This window comes from Plasmopara halstedii (genome assembly GCF_900000015.1).
Source record: "Plasmopara halstedii genome assembly, contig: Scaffold_1583, whole genome shotgun sequence".
NCBI lineage: Eukaryota > Oomycota > Peronosporomycetes > Peronosporales > Peronosporaceae > Plasmopara > Plasmopara halstedii.
Genome location: NW_020188494.1, coordinates 717,112 through 730,969, shown reverse-complemented (window position 1 = coordinate 730,969; position 13,858 = coordinate 717,112). Strand labels below are relative to the sequence as shown.

General features: G+C 45.5%; 3 protein-coding genes across 3 annotated transcripts; 1 reads left to right on the top strand and 2 right to left on the bottom strand.

The window, feature by feature from the left end:
* Nucleotides 1–5,075: 5,075 nt before the first annotated feature.
* On the top strand, nucleotides 5,076–5,298 carry PHALS_01736 (uncharacterized protein; the record flags this gene model as incomplete). The annotated part of the gene is made up of 2 exons (XM_024716187.1): nucleotides 5,076–5,205; nucleotides 5,255–5,298. 2 exons carry the CDS (start codon nucleotides 5,076–5,078, stop codon nucleotides 5,296–5,298), a joined length of 174 nt encoding a protein of 57 aa, XP_024581811.1.
* A 6,863-nt stretch (nucleotides 5,299–12,161) lies between these two features.
* Nucleotides 12,162–12,400, bottom strand: PHALS_01735 (uncharacterized protein; the record flags this gene model as incomplete). The annotated part of the gene is made up of 2 exons (XM_024716186.1): nucleotides 12,162–12,299; nucleotides 12,371–12,400. 2 exons carry the CDS (start codon nucleotides 12,398–12,400, stop codon nucleotides 12,162–12,164), a joined length of 168 nt encoding a protein of 55 aa, XP_024581810.1.
* A 6-nt stretch (nucleotides 12,401–12,406) lies between these two features.
* On the bottom strand, nucleotides 12,407–13,382 carry PHALS_14813 (uncharacterized protein). The gene has a single exon (XM_036407080.1). It carries the CDS (start codon nucleotides 12,746–12,748, stop codon nucleotides 12,521–12,523), a length of 228 nt encoding a protein of 75 aa, XP_036263340.1. The 5' UTR covers nucleotides 12,749–13,382; the 3' UTR covers nucleotides 12,407–12,520.
* Between the last annotated feature and the right edge of the window lie 476 nt (nucleotides 13,383–13,858).

Sequence of the window (13,858 nt, the reverse complement as noted above, 5' to 3'; positions counted from 1 at the left end):
GGCTGCGCACGCATTTTATTATAGGCGCTAAACGATACGCCATTTGTCATTTGATTTATGCAAACAGAATGTCGGGAAACTTGTTCCCCCTCGCCATACCAGCAGCTTGCTATTGAGCAAAAATCTCATTGATGTATTCGCTATGCTCACGCGACAGTGTCCGATGTAAAAGCACTGCATTTCTTAGACCAGGTTCCCGATCAAATTTGCGCCGAATTCCGCGTTCGCATGGAAGATCAGAGGGTGCGACCGCACTAAGGACATCATCCTTGTATATCATAGCAAGTGAATATGCCGGATCAGCTGGATCTCTCAAAATAGCCGATCCTCTACGTGATACTTCTACCCGCTGACTGAAAATTCTCGAGAACCAAATCACCCATAACTGATGACGAGAGTAGCTTCACTGAGTCGCCTTTCGACGACCTCTGCAGTGTCATCACCGTTGAAGTCGTAAGGGGATCGCTTAAGATTACTTCTTCGAGCTTCAACATCATTTCCTTCGTCGACAACAGTGCCAAGAGAGCATCTGTTATGATAATTCGCAATCGGTCGATTCATCTACAATACGTGATCCAGCATACTCGCATGCTATATTTTGGCGTTGGAGAGTACGCTAGACTTGCTCAGCCGCATCCAGGCAGGCGTATCAGTACCGCGGCTAACAAATTTCGTTGATTTCTCTACATTTGTGAAACGACACAACGTGTGAGAAAATCAACTTTGTGGTCAGTTGGACCCACTGACCCACAATCCGACTCAACCACTGTATAAATAGTAGTATTTGCATATCTAGCCACAGTCGATTCCTTCGACATTCCATTACACACATGCCGACGGTATCCATCTGTGTTGAGAAGGGCATCAATTAAAATCTCTCCCTCAAACCGCGCTCTGTTGGGCATATGAATATGCTCACCACCTAATTATTAGTTCTCACGTGGCCAGCTCTGACCCCACTTGGTTCATCGACACACTTCGTTAGTGACCACCAGTGGTCACTTCATTTGACTTCGATTCTCTGCTAACCTGGGAAACGTTAATAGACTGACACATGCCAATAAAGTGTGAAACATTTACTGGAGCATGCGACTACTGAGCGCTTAAATGCTTGTTCCGGTGCATAGTGATTGTGAGTTCATTACCTCAAGAGTCTCACCTACACAAGGAAAGCTACTCACAAACATCGTCGATCGCAATCGATCCGTGACGCATTCATCACAAGCCACTGTGTACCTAACTTCAGCTCATACCGTTTGTTCATCTCAAAATCTGTCCTTCAAATTGAAGTCTCCAAACTTCACTTGAAGATCAACTATAATTTTCTTCGCGGTGACAACCACACCAGTGGCCAACTTCATTCAGATAAAGCCAATGCTTCTATCTAATGCATCCAAAAGCTCTTAATCATTTAAGCCCCTTTTTTGCTTTCGCGCGTAGTCAGGCGACGTGCCGAAGTCAATCAAGACTCCAAACAAACGACCGTAGCCCGTCACACTCGCTGTGACCATGAGGAGACCACTTCAATTTCTGCCGTATGCAAAGGACAGTAATCGTTCTAGGGCGAAACACTCAAATGTGATTCTATCACCACACTTTCAAGTGCTCATAATTATCTCAGTAGATCAGTTCGAGTATACTGGGTACAGGCAAACGATCAGGTTGTAAGTACCACCTGGCTCGGAACCACTACGACGAGTGCCGAGAGACATGTCCTCCACGAGAACAATCACGGCGAATATGAGTTTTACTGCCTACGGACAGTCGCCACCCTTAAATCCATCGGTTCGGGATCTCTAGTAGTAGCAAATACTGCTTTCATCGGGTTGACCAATTGACCACGTGAATGACGCTGACAAGACTTCTCACGCAATGCAATCATGATTGCATCTTTTAGAGTCAACAAACCTTGAAGGAGGACTTCAGTCTTAAGAGGACCATAAGTGACCGCCACTGCCTCTGGGATTCGTTAGCTCACGGATCTCCCGCATATCGTCATATAATGTACTGTTGTCTTAACGGCATGATAAAAGCTTCGACTGTTGTCTAATGTCACGTGTATCGGGAAGTAATATCAATTTCATGGCTTTTTTAATATGGTAGTATGGTTAGGGCGATTGCCCAGATCCCTTGCATTACTGTCCAAATGTAACAGGGCGAAGACCGCTTGACTGCATTCATCGTAGACTTGATCCGTCGCGGTGTTAAAGTCTATTTCTCGCTGCCATACCGCGAGAAATTCATCTTCGTTTCTGTGAAAGCTTCACACCTTGATTTTCACGAGACGTTATATGTGCACCGACCGTGTCGTCAGTACATGTGGTGGGGGTGACAAAACTGACTTCGGTATGTTTTATGATTTAAATCCAAATAATCAATGCGTATACGCAGCTATGTTTGCCAAGCGCTAAGTTATCGCTTCTTGATCTTGGTAAAGCATATCGAAGACTACGTGATCTCCGATTAAATATCACAGCTTCATCGCAAATTCCCATTGAAAGGGAGTTTGAAGTGAATATTCCGCCCTGTTGATCTAAGGGTATCCACCACCTGTGGTGTCCACATTATCTATATATAAACTAATCAAAGTAGTCGGCGCTGCAATTACTACTAGTGCTACCGATTGAAACATATTTTAAGACTTCAAGAGGTTGACGCGCTTCACAGCGTGTTGCTCACTTCCAAGAAGCTGTTGATTAACTTGAGAGTAGAAAATGTGAAGTGATATTCATTATGCTACCCCCTAAACTGATGATATTTTCAAACTTTGTATTAAAGAAATGAGAGACGTACAACTAGTGAAATGGCAACCCCACACAAATTTGTCTTTCACACAACTAGTGTCGTAGGTTCGACCCGAATTCAGCTAGCCTAGGTATGAAACTTCTATAAATTTCGTACGGGGCTGGGATTGTTCAATACTGGTAGCGATGGTGCCCCGAGCTGAGCTCGTTAGACATTGACGGCAGCGAGACGTGATCTGAGAAAAAAACAATAATTAACAACTGTAAATTTTAGTCTCCAGGGTGTATTCGTATTAAGATGGAAATATACGACAATGTGTTGTGGTCCCCGGGCAGTGTATCTTTGGTGAGCGGCAAAGGTAGCTATAAGCTCTTGTTTCGTACGTCGACGCTAATGAAGAGGGATGCGCAGTCTCTCGCGCCAGATCCACAGGTATTAAATTGATATTGTAAAAATCGAGTAGGTGTGCCAGGCCTCCAAATTCTAGATGAAGAATTGACCATTGCTATAGTATAACAGTGCTGCTGAGTCAGCACTACCGTATGATGGTCTTACCGTGCGGAACAGTGAAGCATTTTGGGTAAATGATAAGAATGATTATCTAGCTTGCTAACGGGGTCAAGATTAACGATGCTACATTTAGCATAAGCTCTCATTGAGCTGGTAATGTGAACGAGAGTTTGCAAGACAATGAAGTCACGGAACGAATATAATTGGTACCGGAGCAGAATCGGAGGTCATCACTTGTCGAGCATTTATTGCAGAATGTAAGACCGCTCCATTCGTCAATTCCAAGGGCCCTTTATTTATTTGCTAAAGGATATTGCCACATAGTGCCGCCAGGCACTTTAGTCCCATAAACGTCATAATATTGACTTAGATCCCGGAACCAGATATTGTGTCACACGGCGATGGCTTGTACCAAGGAGATAGTGAGGATTCATTGAAATATATTGATAAAGGGGAGTAAGTCTTATCAATCAGCACCACATTTTGTGTCGGAGAAGCTTGCATGAGGACATGTATATTAAGTTGGATGCAGCTACCATTTCGGCGCAAGCGTTTCTTATCAAAAATGTACTGCAGAATAGCATGCTTGTTTGCAATCTGTCCAATTCTGCAACCCTGGGTAATGGATAGCACACCTCTTAATGCAGTGAGTATTCTGTGCGTTATAGTGCTGAAGTGGCTATTAAAGCCGCAAAAACAATCTAATGCTCCGGTGACACTCAATTGTCTCGTGCCATAAGCATTGACACCTTGATCTGCCATGCCGATTTTGGCAAAGATTTATCATTTCGCTAGGCGCCTTTTTTGAGCTTATGTATTCAATAATACAGATGGAATACTGGTTACGAACCGTTTGGGCGAAATGGCCAGTTTAAATGCTACCTACCATAGGGCTACCCTTTTTACGAGAACGCGCTACTTGCGATGATATATTCTACTTTGTCAAGTTTAGGGTTCAGATCGTTTCGCCTATGAACTGTGATATGTACCGGTCGTGTTATGCAATTGAATTAAGTTAATGCTTTTAGCTAAAAACAAAACGCCCCACGGCTCCCATAGCTTATCCTAATTAGATCTTAGATTCCTGGTTTATCAGGTGTACGGAGCGTGAGCTTCGAAAAGCTTGAACTTCATCTTGGGTACTTGAAGCTAGCGAGAATGCCTACGAGATCCGTACTCAGGTCGCGCACTGGGAAAGTAGTTCGCGCTGTCTCACCCAATTTTGCAACCTAGCTACAGTGATGAACAAGGTACGGCGCGGACGACGAGATTATAGTTATCACCTTGAGCTCCTGATGTTATAGTCTGCTCTCCCATTAGTTAGTCGATATAACTATTGAACAAGTGTCAACCTCACAACTAGGTCCGAACATATTGTTGGCTCTTTTGATCTCTTTTATTTGTGGCAAAAACGGTGATCCGCTTCATGAAGCATGACGTGCGTCTGGAAAGGAGATGGATCCGATATAGAAAGCGCTTACTAAGCTTTGCCATCTCTAATTGTGCCCTCAGCGGCTCAGAACCTTGTCGCTGCTCTTTTGCAGAATGGTTTAGTGATTGCTACGCCTCATATTCTAGAATAATTTGCTTCACATTTGACTGGCATGCCAAACCCGGATTTTCGCGTGGCTTCAGCAAACCCAATGTTAAGAACGCAAGGATGTTAGTCAATCTTTATGGGATGATAAGAGTACAACTTATCCATGAATCACGGCGATATCAACAGTCCGATGTAGCGGTCGCTAATATAATTTATAGACCGCTTACACTGCATTTCTAGGTTGGTTACTGCAGCTAGTAGGTAAACAGCTAGAACGATTATGTATTTGACTGATAGCGGGGCGCTGTTTCAGAAATTGGACCGTCTTCTTGACAGTTCTCTTCGACGAGCGCATCGGCACCCTGAAAATTGTTTTAATGGCGTCTGCAAGACAGATCCAGCTTTTTTTGGTTTGTCGAGCCCTTTTGCAAACATGCTGTTATGATCTGACACGTAAAGCGCAAAAGGTGGCGGTAGCCTCCAATCGCACTTTAACTTGTTGAGCATTTGCTTTTACACAGTATCTTCATACGACGAATGGAGTGATTACCCCTGAATCCGTACTATCCTTTGGTAAGGAAATTCCAAGACGTCATCTCCAGAGACCCACCGTCGTTTCTACCTCCGGACCAAGGTGTGTGTCATGAGATTGACCTGGTTCCGGGAACTAAATTTGCGTAACACGCCAATAGACCCTGCCCAAAGAGCAGTGGGACGTCATTGACGCCTTTTTCCGTGCGAAGGACGATACAGGAATAGTGCGTGAGAGCAAGTCTCTTTTTCGAGACACACGATTTGTGTCCGGAAGCCGAACGGCTGGTGATGCCCCAAGGGCTTTCAAATGCACCAGCAACTTTTAATCTTCTTGTGACACAATTGTTCAGGTCTCACCGTGCGAATGCACAGACAAACTTTGACGACATCTTCTTCCACTGTCGTGCGGGGCACGAGAGGACAGATGAGAAAACCACATCGCTCATTTGAGAACGGTGCTCGAGAGCATGCGCACGAATAAGCTGTATGCTAATGTCGAAGTGCATCTTCGGCGCGGAATAAATCTCCTTTTAAGGGTGCTTCATTGAGAAGCGTGACCTTCGAGTGGATCCCGCTCAGGTCAAGGCCATTGTGGACTGGTCGATTCTAAAGAACCAAAATGGCTTGCGCAAGGGGCCTGGCCTCACCAACTACTTGCACAAGTATAGCGCAAATCATGCGGAAATGGCAAGGCCATTGTCGGATACGGAAAGGTGTTGGGATACCGAACACCGTGAGGCTTTTGACAGGTTCATAGACAGCCTTCTTTATCCACCAATACTGTTATTGCCAGACCCCATTTAGTATTGTTTGTAACGCTTCGGACTTTGTGATCAGGTGTACACTGCTAAAAGCAGACGCTGAAGGGCGAGATCGGTTGATTGCGTTCAAAACTCGCCAGCTTGAGACTGCGGAGAGTGAACTACCCAGTCCCCGACAAGGAATACCTGGGATAAAGTATGCACTTTTCAAGTTACGTGGGTTACGTTCTTGGCTCAAAGCCATTTGTGATCGACACAGATCATGCGTAATTACGCACTGCGACTCAGTCGCCTCATCTTTTGCAGAGGATGACCAGGTGGCTCTCATTCCTTACAGAATATAACTTTGAGGTGAAGTATTAGCCAGGAAAGCAGAATGCTTTGGCTGATGCGTTGTCACGCAGACCAGACAATATGCTTGCTCATGTCACGACGGTGACGTCGCCATTGACGGATATAATCTGCGTCGCATACGCGTGTGACAGTACATGTGTAGCGCTGCTACAGGCCCTCGGGATCAAGGGGTTTAAAAACTTGGACAAGAAATTGTCGGCGCATTTGCGCGCCCAGTTACACCGATACTCGTTGAATAATGATTTGCTGTATTGCAGCACCGATTCAACGGATACACCACGGAATTGTGTCTCCTCACGATGAGGATTTAAAATACCGTATACTCTATGGTGCCCACGACACCCTATTTCGTGGTCATCTTGGACATGTAAAGACGTACAGCTTGGTAAGTTGCAACTTTTGGTAGCCCAAGCTGTACAGATGGACGAGCACATTTATGCGCACGAGTAAAACGTGTCTGAGGGTAAAACCCTCTCTGAATGCGGCGGCGCTGCCGGCCAGTTTTCCTGTACCCCCCCCGTTGTTAGCAGTCAATGTGTATGGATTATGTGGTTGGCCTGCCGAAGGACTCGGCGGGCAACACGGGTGTGGTGGTCTTTGTGGACCGTTTGAGTAAGATGGATCATCTTGCGACACCATCGACGGTGACGGTACAGAAACGCTGTTTGTCGATCGTGTCTTTCGAAAGCATGAATATCTGAAGTCAATTGTCTCTGGCAGAGACATAAGCCGAGAAGTTTTGATTTACAATTTTCATGGTGCTGGGCACCAAGTTGGATATGTCAACAGCAGATCACCCGCAGACCGATGGTCAAACTGAGCGCATGATCGTGTCGTTGAAGACGTTCTTTGCAGCGTCTGTGCTGAGACGCAAGAAACCAGAGGACATTAAGAATAACCATTTCAGCCTTGTTCATCCGCAATTAAAGGAGACTTCCGGTGGCGTCCGGGTAAGCGCGCTCGCCATTTATCAACGTCATGCTGCCACTTTGTCGAGTTAACCCGAAAAATGTAGTGCATTTATCTACCAGCTACACGCCATTCTACGTGAACGGGTTTGTAAATCCTAATGTCCCGCTGACGCTGCCATCCCATGGCTCAGAAGTGGGGGGTAGCCGGACAACTAGCTGATAACAGCCCCCTCACCGTGCGTAAAGTAGTCGATGACTTCCTGTCTACCAGGTTGATTGTCCTACGACACATTCGCAATGCGATGGCGACGATATACAGAAGAAAAATGCAGATGGAAGAAGCAAAGTAATGTCGAAATCTGTGACGCCGGAGACCTAATTCTGTAAAATGCTAAAAAACCATCCTACACAGCAGTTTCTGCTGTCCTTAAGCCAAACGTCCTTTCGCGGTTTATAAGACCTTTTAAGGTCATAAAACAAAGTGGACCTTGCGTATACGTCGAACCCTCCGAGAAGGATGCGCACCATCCCAAAGTTTTGTGTTGGCTTGTAAAAGCCCACACAAAATCCGGCGCAAGTGAAAAGCGCTGGCAATGGGGCGGCGCCCAAAGCCACCCAGAAACTGAACCAGCAAGAGGGTATGAGCACGAAGTGCAACTGTTCGCGTTTTCAACGGCGCTAGGCGCTCCACCGTCGCACGATGTGACGTATTTGTCGGTACGACAGCAAGGGGCCGTTCCGACAGAGCACCATAATCCTCAATGTGAGGCAGACAGCGCATAAAGTGCTCCAGGCTCTCGAGGCCTTCTGCACAGCGGTAAGCAACCTTGAAAGTTGCTCGGCAGAGTGCCGATGACGACGGACTTTGTTCTCCAACGCTCGAAGAGCACCTCGAGTCATCGTCCGCCGCCAACTCTTCCGGATTAGAATGGCAGCGTCGACTATGAGGTGAAATGGCTTGTGGGTCGACGTCGCCGACAGGGTCAACCCAATATCTTGTGAAGTAGCGGAAATATTCAAACTCCAAGAACTCGTGGGAGTTTGAGGTGCCACTTCGACAGGACTGCCCAGACGTCGTGGACACTTTTGATCAGAATAATAATGACGCTTCGCGATGTCGTGCGCACGGCGTATCTCTTCAGCAGCCCGGGAGCCGGAGAGACATGAGCTGAGCTCAAGCTATGGCCTTGGGCTGCTGTAGCCGAAGCCTCACCCATGTGAGAAATCGACTAGTGGGAGCGTGATGGAATATTCCATGTGTCGCAGGGCGAAAATACGCAGGAAGCCGGCGTTGCGCCGTAAGTTTGGCAAACTCAAATCTATGATGGCGCTCAACGTGCACGTCTACTTCCTTGTGACTTTGCTGTAAGGTAGACAGCGAGAAATGGTTATGGTGCCGCTGCACCCATCGATCAAATATCTCCTCATTCTCGACAGTAGGTTCGCCAGGGGCGAGCAGCACAGCAATAGTCCGTATTGTAGGTTTAAAAGCGCCTTCTTCCTGAGCTCCAAGTCGAGCGTGGTACCGGTCTATTGGGATCTCTTGGAGTACCGAAAAGCGATCCCGGAGAGCTTCTCGCTGATCAAGCTCAGTTTGATTTGTGGCCGGGGGCCCGACTACGTAGACGCCTAGCGATCGAGTGATCGCGTATTTCGCTTCGGTAGCGGGATCCACCGAGCGAACGCCATATTCCACACTAGGGTCTAAGACAGAACGTTGATACAAGCGCATGAAATCCGCCCTGTCGACAGCGCCCATTTGCTGCTCCTGTGCTTCGTCGAGGCAATTGGTAACAATATCACTTTCCCCGAAAATCGAGAGACAGGACCACGAACATGGTGTCCGCAAGGTTCGAGCTGTGATTATGACGCGCCGTTGTCGCCCCGCATTCTTCTCGTTGTCCCATGCTGGAAAAGGAGTATCCGACTTGTAGTCGACTTCCTCCAACTCCTCAACGTAGAAATTCGTCGATCGTGGCGGGCGCGATGTGTTGCGCTCGGGAGCCGAGGGCTTGGGATGTGCTTCCCGTGAAGCCGCGGACGTACTATCCGGAGATGCACCCTGTGCGGAAAAAGAAGGGCTTTGCCGGCGGGCTCCTTCAAAACCAGCTAGGCTGGGTGTTTTGCGTGTCATGGATACCGGGCCCACTGAGCGGAGAATGTTTAAGGTTGTTCTTAAAACCGTAACAGTGTCTCAGACACGCGAGCCTCGTATGAGGCGCCTATTAAATGTGAGCTGTGGATATTTATTATTTGAACGGGGGAGAGTGTAACGGGGCTATACGTAACCTCGTACGAAAGGGTGGACCACACAAGATGGTATGACCGTACATAGGAGTAGAATACACAAGTTAGTGGAATAACACAATAGTGTTGCTACACCGTAACAAGGAGCCACTACGTGGCAGGATTACCAGTAGTAATGCACATTAATTAGGTTTGACTATGCTAATAAGTTGTTACAATATTAATTATGAAAACCTTAGGTTTTAGATATTGGCGGCTTTGCCGAAAAACAATTAAATATAGCTCCAATTTCGAACGGAAGAGCTCATTTACCTTGGCTAAGGCCTTAAGTAGTCTTGGAGGCAGCGGTTTGCGATCCGCTGCACTCGGACGGGTTCTTTTATAGAACGTAAGGTCAGTGACCTCAGCTGAGCTTCCTCTAAGCAAAGAGCTACGGCAACCTGCAGTCGGCGTCGAGCATACACGTTTGCACAATGTATTCAAATGACGAAAGAAGTCCGAATGTAATCTACATCATGGTTTCGAGGGTGTAAAGGGGTACGTAATGTACACAATGAGTTTAGATTACTGCTGTAAGAAAGCAAGCTTAAGGATACAGAGAAACTGTGTAAGCAAACAATCAGCTGGTAGAGCAAAATCTGATTTCTAAACCTCTCGCAATCAAAGCTTTCAGCATAACATAACAGGCTGCTTCTGAAAAATACGTTAATCATGTAACCATATTAATTGGCCACGTCACCATCATGATTCGTGACGATTCATACTTAGAGACACGCGAAAGTGCATCCGCCACCACATGAAGCCGATTTGGCCTGTAACTTAACTGAAATAATTACCGGATAGAATGATAACCATTCCGCTCATCTTTGCGAGATGTAATGACGACTTTACCGTGTGCAAATATATATGATCCATATAGATCACAACAGCTTAGAGATAAGCAAGTGCGTCTTGATCTTGTCGAGTTATCCTTGTTGTAAGTATCATCTTTTTTGATCAGAAAAGTAATGTATGCCATCCTAAGTTAGCGATCGCGCGATCAAGTTCGTCGGCATTTCTTTTAGTAAGAAGCCACCAATAGCAAAAGCTATTGGTGGCTAAAGCGTCTGAGCAACATGATATGCCCAATTCATATTTCAACACGCCAGACTTATTTACCGCTCTCGCTTAGCACCCCAGCGCCACATGACATTTTTAAAATATTGGTGGCAGTCCGTACCATATCGGCGTTTTGTGCCGACAGACCAACTCAGTTTTTCCTTTATATGTGGAGCTAGCCAATATCCACTGATCTAAGTGCTCGCGGGATTCCCTGCATATTCTTCTTTGGCGTTTGCCTCGGGGTGATAGCTATATTGAGTTTTATTTAGCGTGTACAATTCGCCACTTCGACATAAGTCAACGCACTACCGTCTAAGGTAATGACGACTGACTTACATCTCTTGTAACCACGTTGCTCCATATACAAATAAATAGAGCTTTCTACTCAAACACGATAAAATTTACTGTTTCAAATGTGGATGTTCTGCACTTAAGCGCTAACGCAGCGATTTCTTAAGCTTGTGACAAAGATATACGATTTATGCACCAGGCTTGTCCATCTTCTCTTGATAATAGTCATCTGTGTCTACCGAGGCGTGCTCTGGACGACCGCAACACAAAACGACTCTATTTTTTTGCATGGGTCAGAGCGAGGAGAACGCGGTTCTCTGATTGGCTCTGTCAGATGTGATATCTGGCGACAAGCTTACAATTATTTTCATCCATCAACACACTGGAGCTCACGACACACCGTTCAAAAATCCTAGCCCACCTGAATTTTGAGCGCTGCTCAAGAAATCTTCCGATACCAAACGACCTCACTCTCACTTTCGCGTTTAGCTTCTTCTTAGCAATTCGCAGACATCACTGAGCGATCGCGACTATTGCCTTGAAGCTGTTGCAGCTTCATGGCCGCGCCGACAGGAGTATTAGTTTCAAGCAGATAGTTTACAGACTTAACAAAGCTCCATAAGGAGAGTAGTGGATGACCCCTAGTGTTCTCGACTTCCAATTTAAGTTTTATATGTGTGAGGTACATCATACTTTTGTTGAGATCGAACATCAAATCAAGATTTCCAGAGTCTTTAATGGCTAGGAAATACCTTCGAAAATTCATATATTATTGTCACAAGACGCGCGGTTACAGCATTCAAAACCTTTATCTCCAACTTCCACGCGTACGGTCTATTTTACGACCGTCACAGCAGGACGATATTAAACCTAAAAGAGCTTTCAACGCTTCAGAACGCTTGAGACGTTCTAGTCTATGAGAACATCCTCTCTTAGATAGTTTTGCAGCATTTCGAGCTAAATTCGATTAGCACCATCCGCCACGAAATACAAGTGAAAGAATTTTTTTTCGATATGCTTCCCTGCGCCTACTACAACAAGTCATTTTTTTACTTGGAAAAACTTGCGATTGACTATGTGATCCCTTAAATCTATCAACTAAGAGAAAAGGGTCATGTGGGGTATAAGCGGTTCGTGTAAATGCAGCATCTGCAAGTAACGCGATAGCTATGAGGTTCCCTTCGTCCGTCTAAGCTCAGCTGAGGCCACGCCCATCGGCTCTGGTGTGATTAACGAGCCTTCACAGTTCGCACTCCAATCGGTCCTAGAAGCATAGAAGCAACGCTCTTCACGCACATCACTGTTCTACTAGATGAAAAGTGGACGAATATAGTCAAGGTGCGCACTTGGTCTTAAGCCCAACATGGAAAATTAACCACTATTTTCCGAGGTCGGTCTGCCGCCATTTAAGAGTCCCTTACTGTTAGACAGATCCTGCAGATTTTGTTATCCTTGAAGCTTAGACAATACCCTGATCGTGGACTTCGCCTGATTATGCGGCGTACCCGCCTTTAGATTTTCTTTTTTCAGCAAATCATATAGAAAAATCCATTTTTTGGAGCTCCTGGGTCAATGCCTTTTCTTGTGCACGGCTTCCTAGCTTGATGACAGCTAGTATGACGAGCTGTTGTTTTGTTAATTGCATTGCCAATATTGGTCTTTTCTAACTCTTTTTGTACAGAGCAAAATATGTTTTTGCTCTTACTCTTAGTGGACTGGTCGCTGGCTGTCTCATAGGCTCCGTTTTTGATCATTCGTAGAGCTGTCCTACCAGCGTGTACTCATCGTTAACGTCAATCTCAATGCAAGCGGTAGTTGCCTTCAGTGCTTGGATCGTTACTTGCGTTGTATGCTTTGGGACTAACAAAGCTATTAAGCTTGTCGTGGTACACGACGACAGGTAGGTGAAAACCTGGTCCAGTACCGAAGATATAGTCTAATTAAGATCCGGTCGAGAAATCGTCTTTAAGTGCTGTCAGATACATTAGGGGTATATTGCACCTCGCACAGAAGAAGCCTGGTCCGCGTAAATTAACCCATAGAGGACGGGGACCGATCCGACGATGACCGGAGCGAGAACATTTGAGTCGTCTATATAGTATTTTTTGCCAAAGTAATTTTAATTTTGAGTTGAATTAAGTGTCACTATCTACAAGAATAAATTCATAAGTGATGCACCTAGTGAGACTGGCGGTTCACGTATCCTACACATCTCTCCTATACAAAATGTTATCACACTAGTCCGTGCCAGCACTAACCATAATTCTTCGTCGCGGTACTCTGCATTAATCTTTCTGAGCGTCTCTTTAGTTGTAGGGGCAACAGTGACAATGACGTAATGTGTGATACACCATAATACGGTTCATTCCACATACTGCAGACTTCGTAGTTGACTTGACCATCACTCACACTTTCATTTACGTACCCCTTCATCCTTACACATTATAACATACAAAGACCAAAATATAGAATCATCGAAACACTCCAAGGGGATCACGAAATCTACTTATTTGATGTATAAGTAGAATGTATAATTCAAGTCGTATTTTAGCAGGTATATTAGAAACGTTAATAAGAAAGAACTAGGAAGAAGCCTCAGGTTTCTTTGCAATCTTTTTCAGCTCGTCGGAAATTGTACGAAAGTAAGAATGGACGTGATTTTCTCCGGCTTTGATTATATCCAAGACATTTTCTGGGAAGACCTCATTTATTATGTTAGCAATCAAGCTATGACCAGCTGATTCTTCTTTAAAAACCACGTAAGAAATCAAAATGCCCACCAAAGGATCATTCCAGGAAAACGATTTCAACTCGAAACTCCTCAGCACTTCAGCGTAATTCTCACGATTCCACTTTTCGGTAAT

Coding starts and splice junctions, on each gene's coding strand:
- PHALS_14813 (XM_036407080.1), bottom strand. CDS start 12,748: ATGATCAAAAACGGAGCCTATGAGACAGCCAGCGACCAGTCCACTAAG.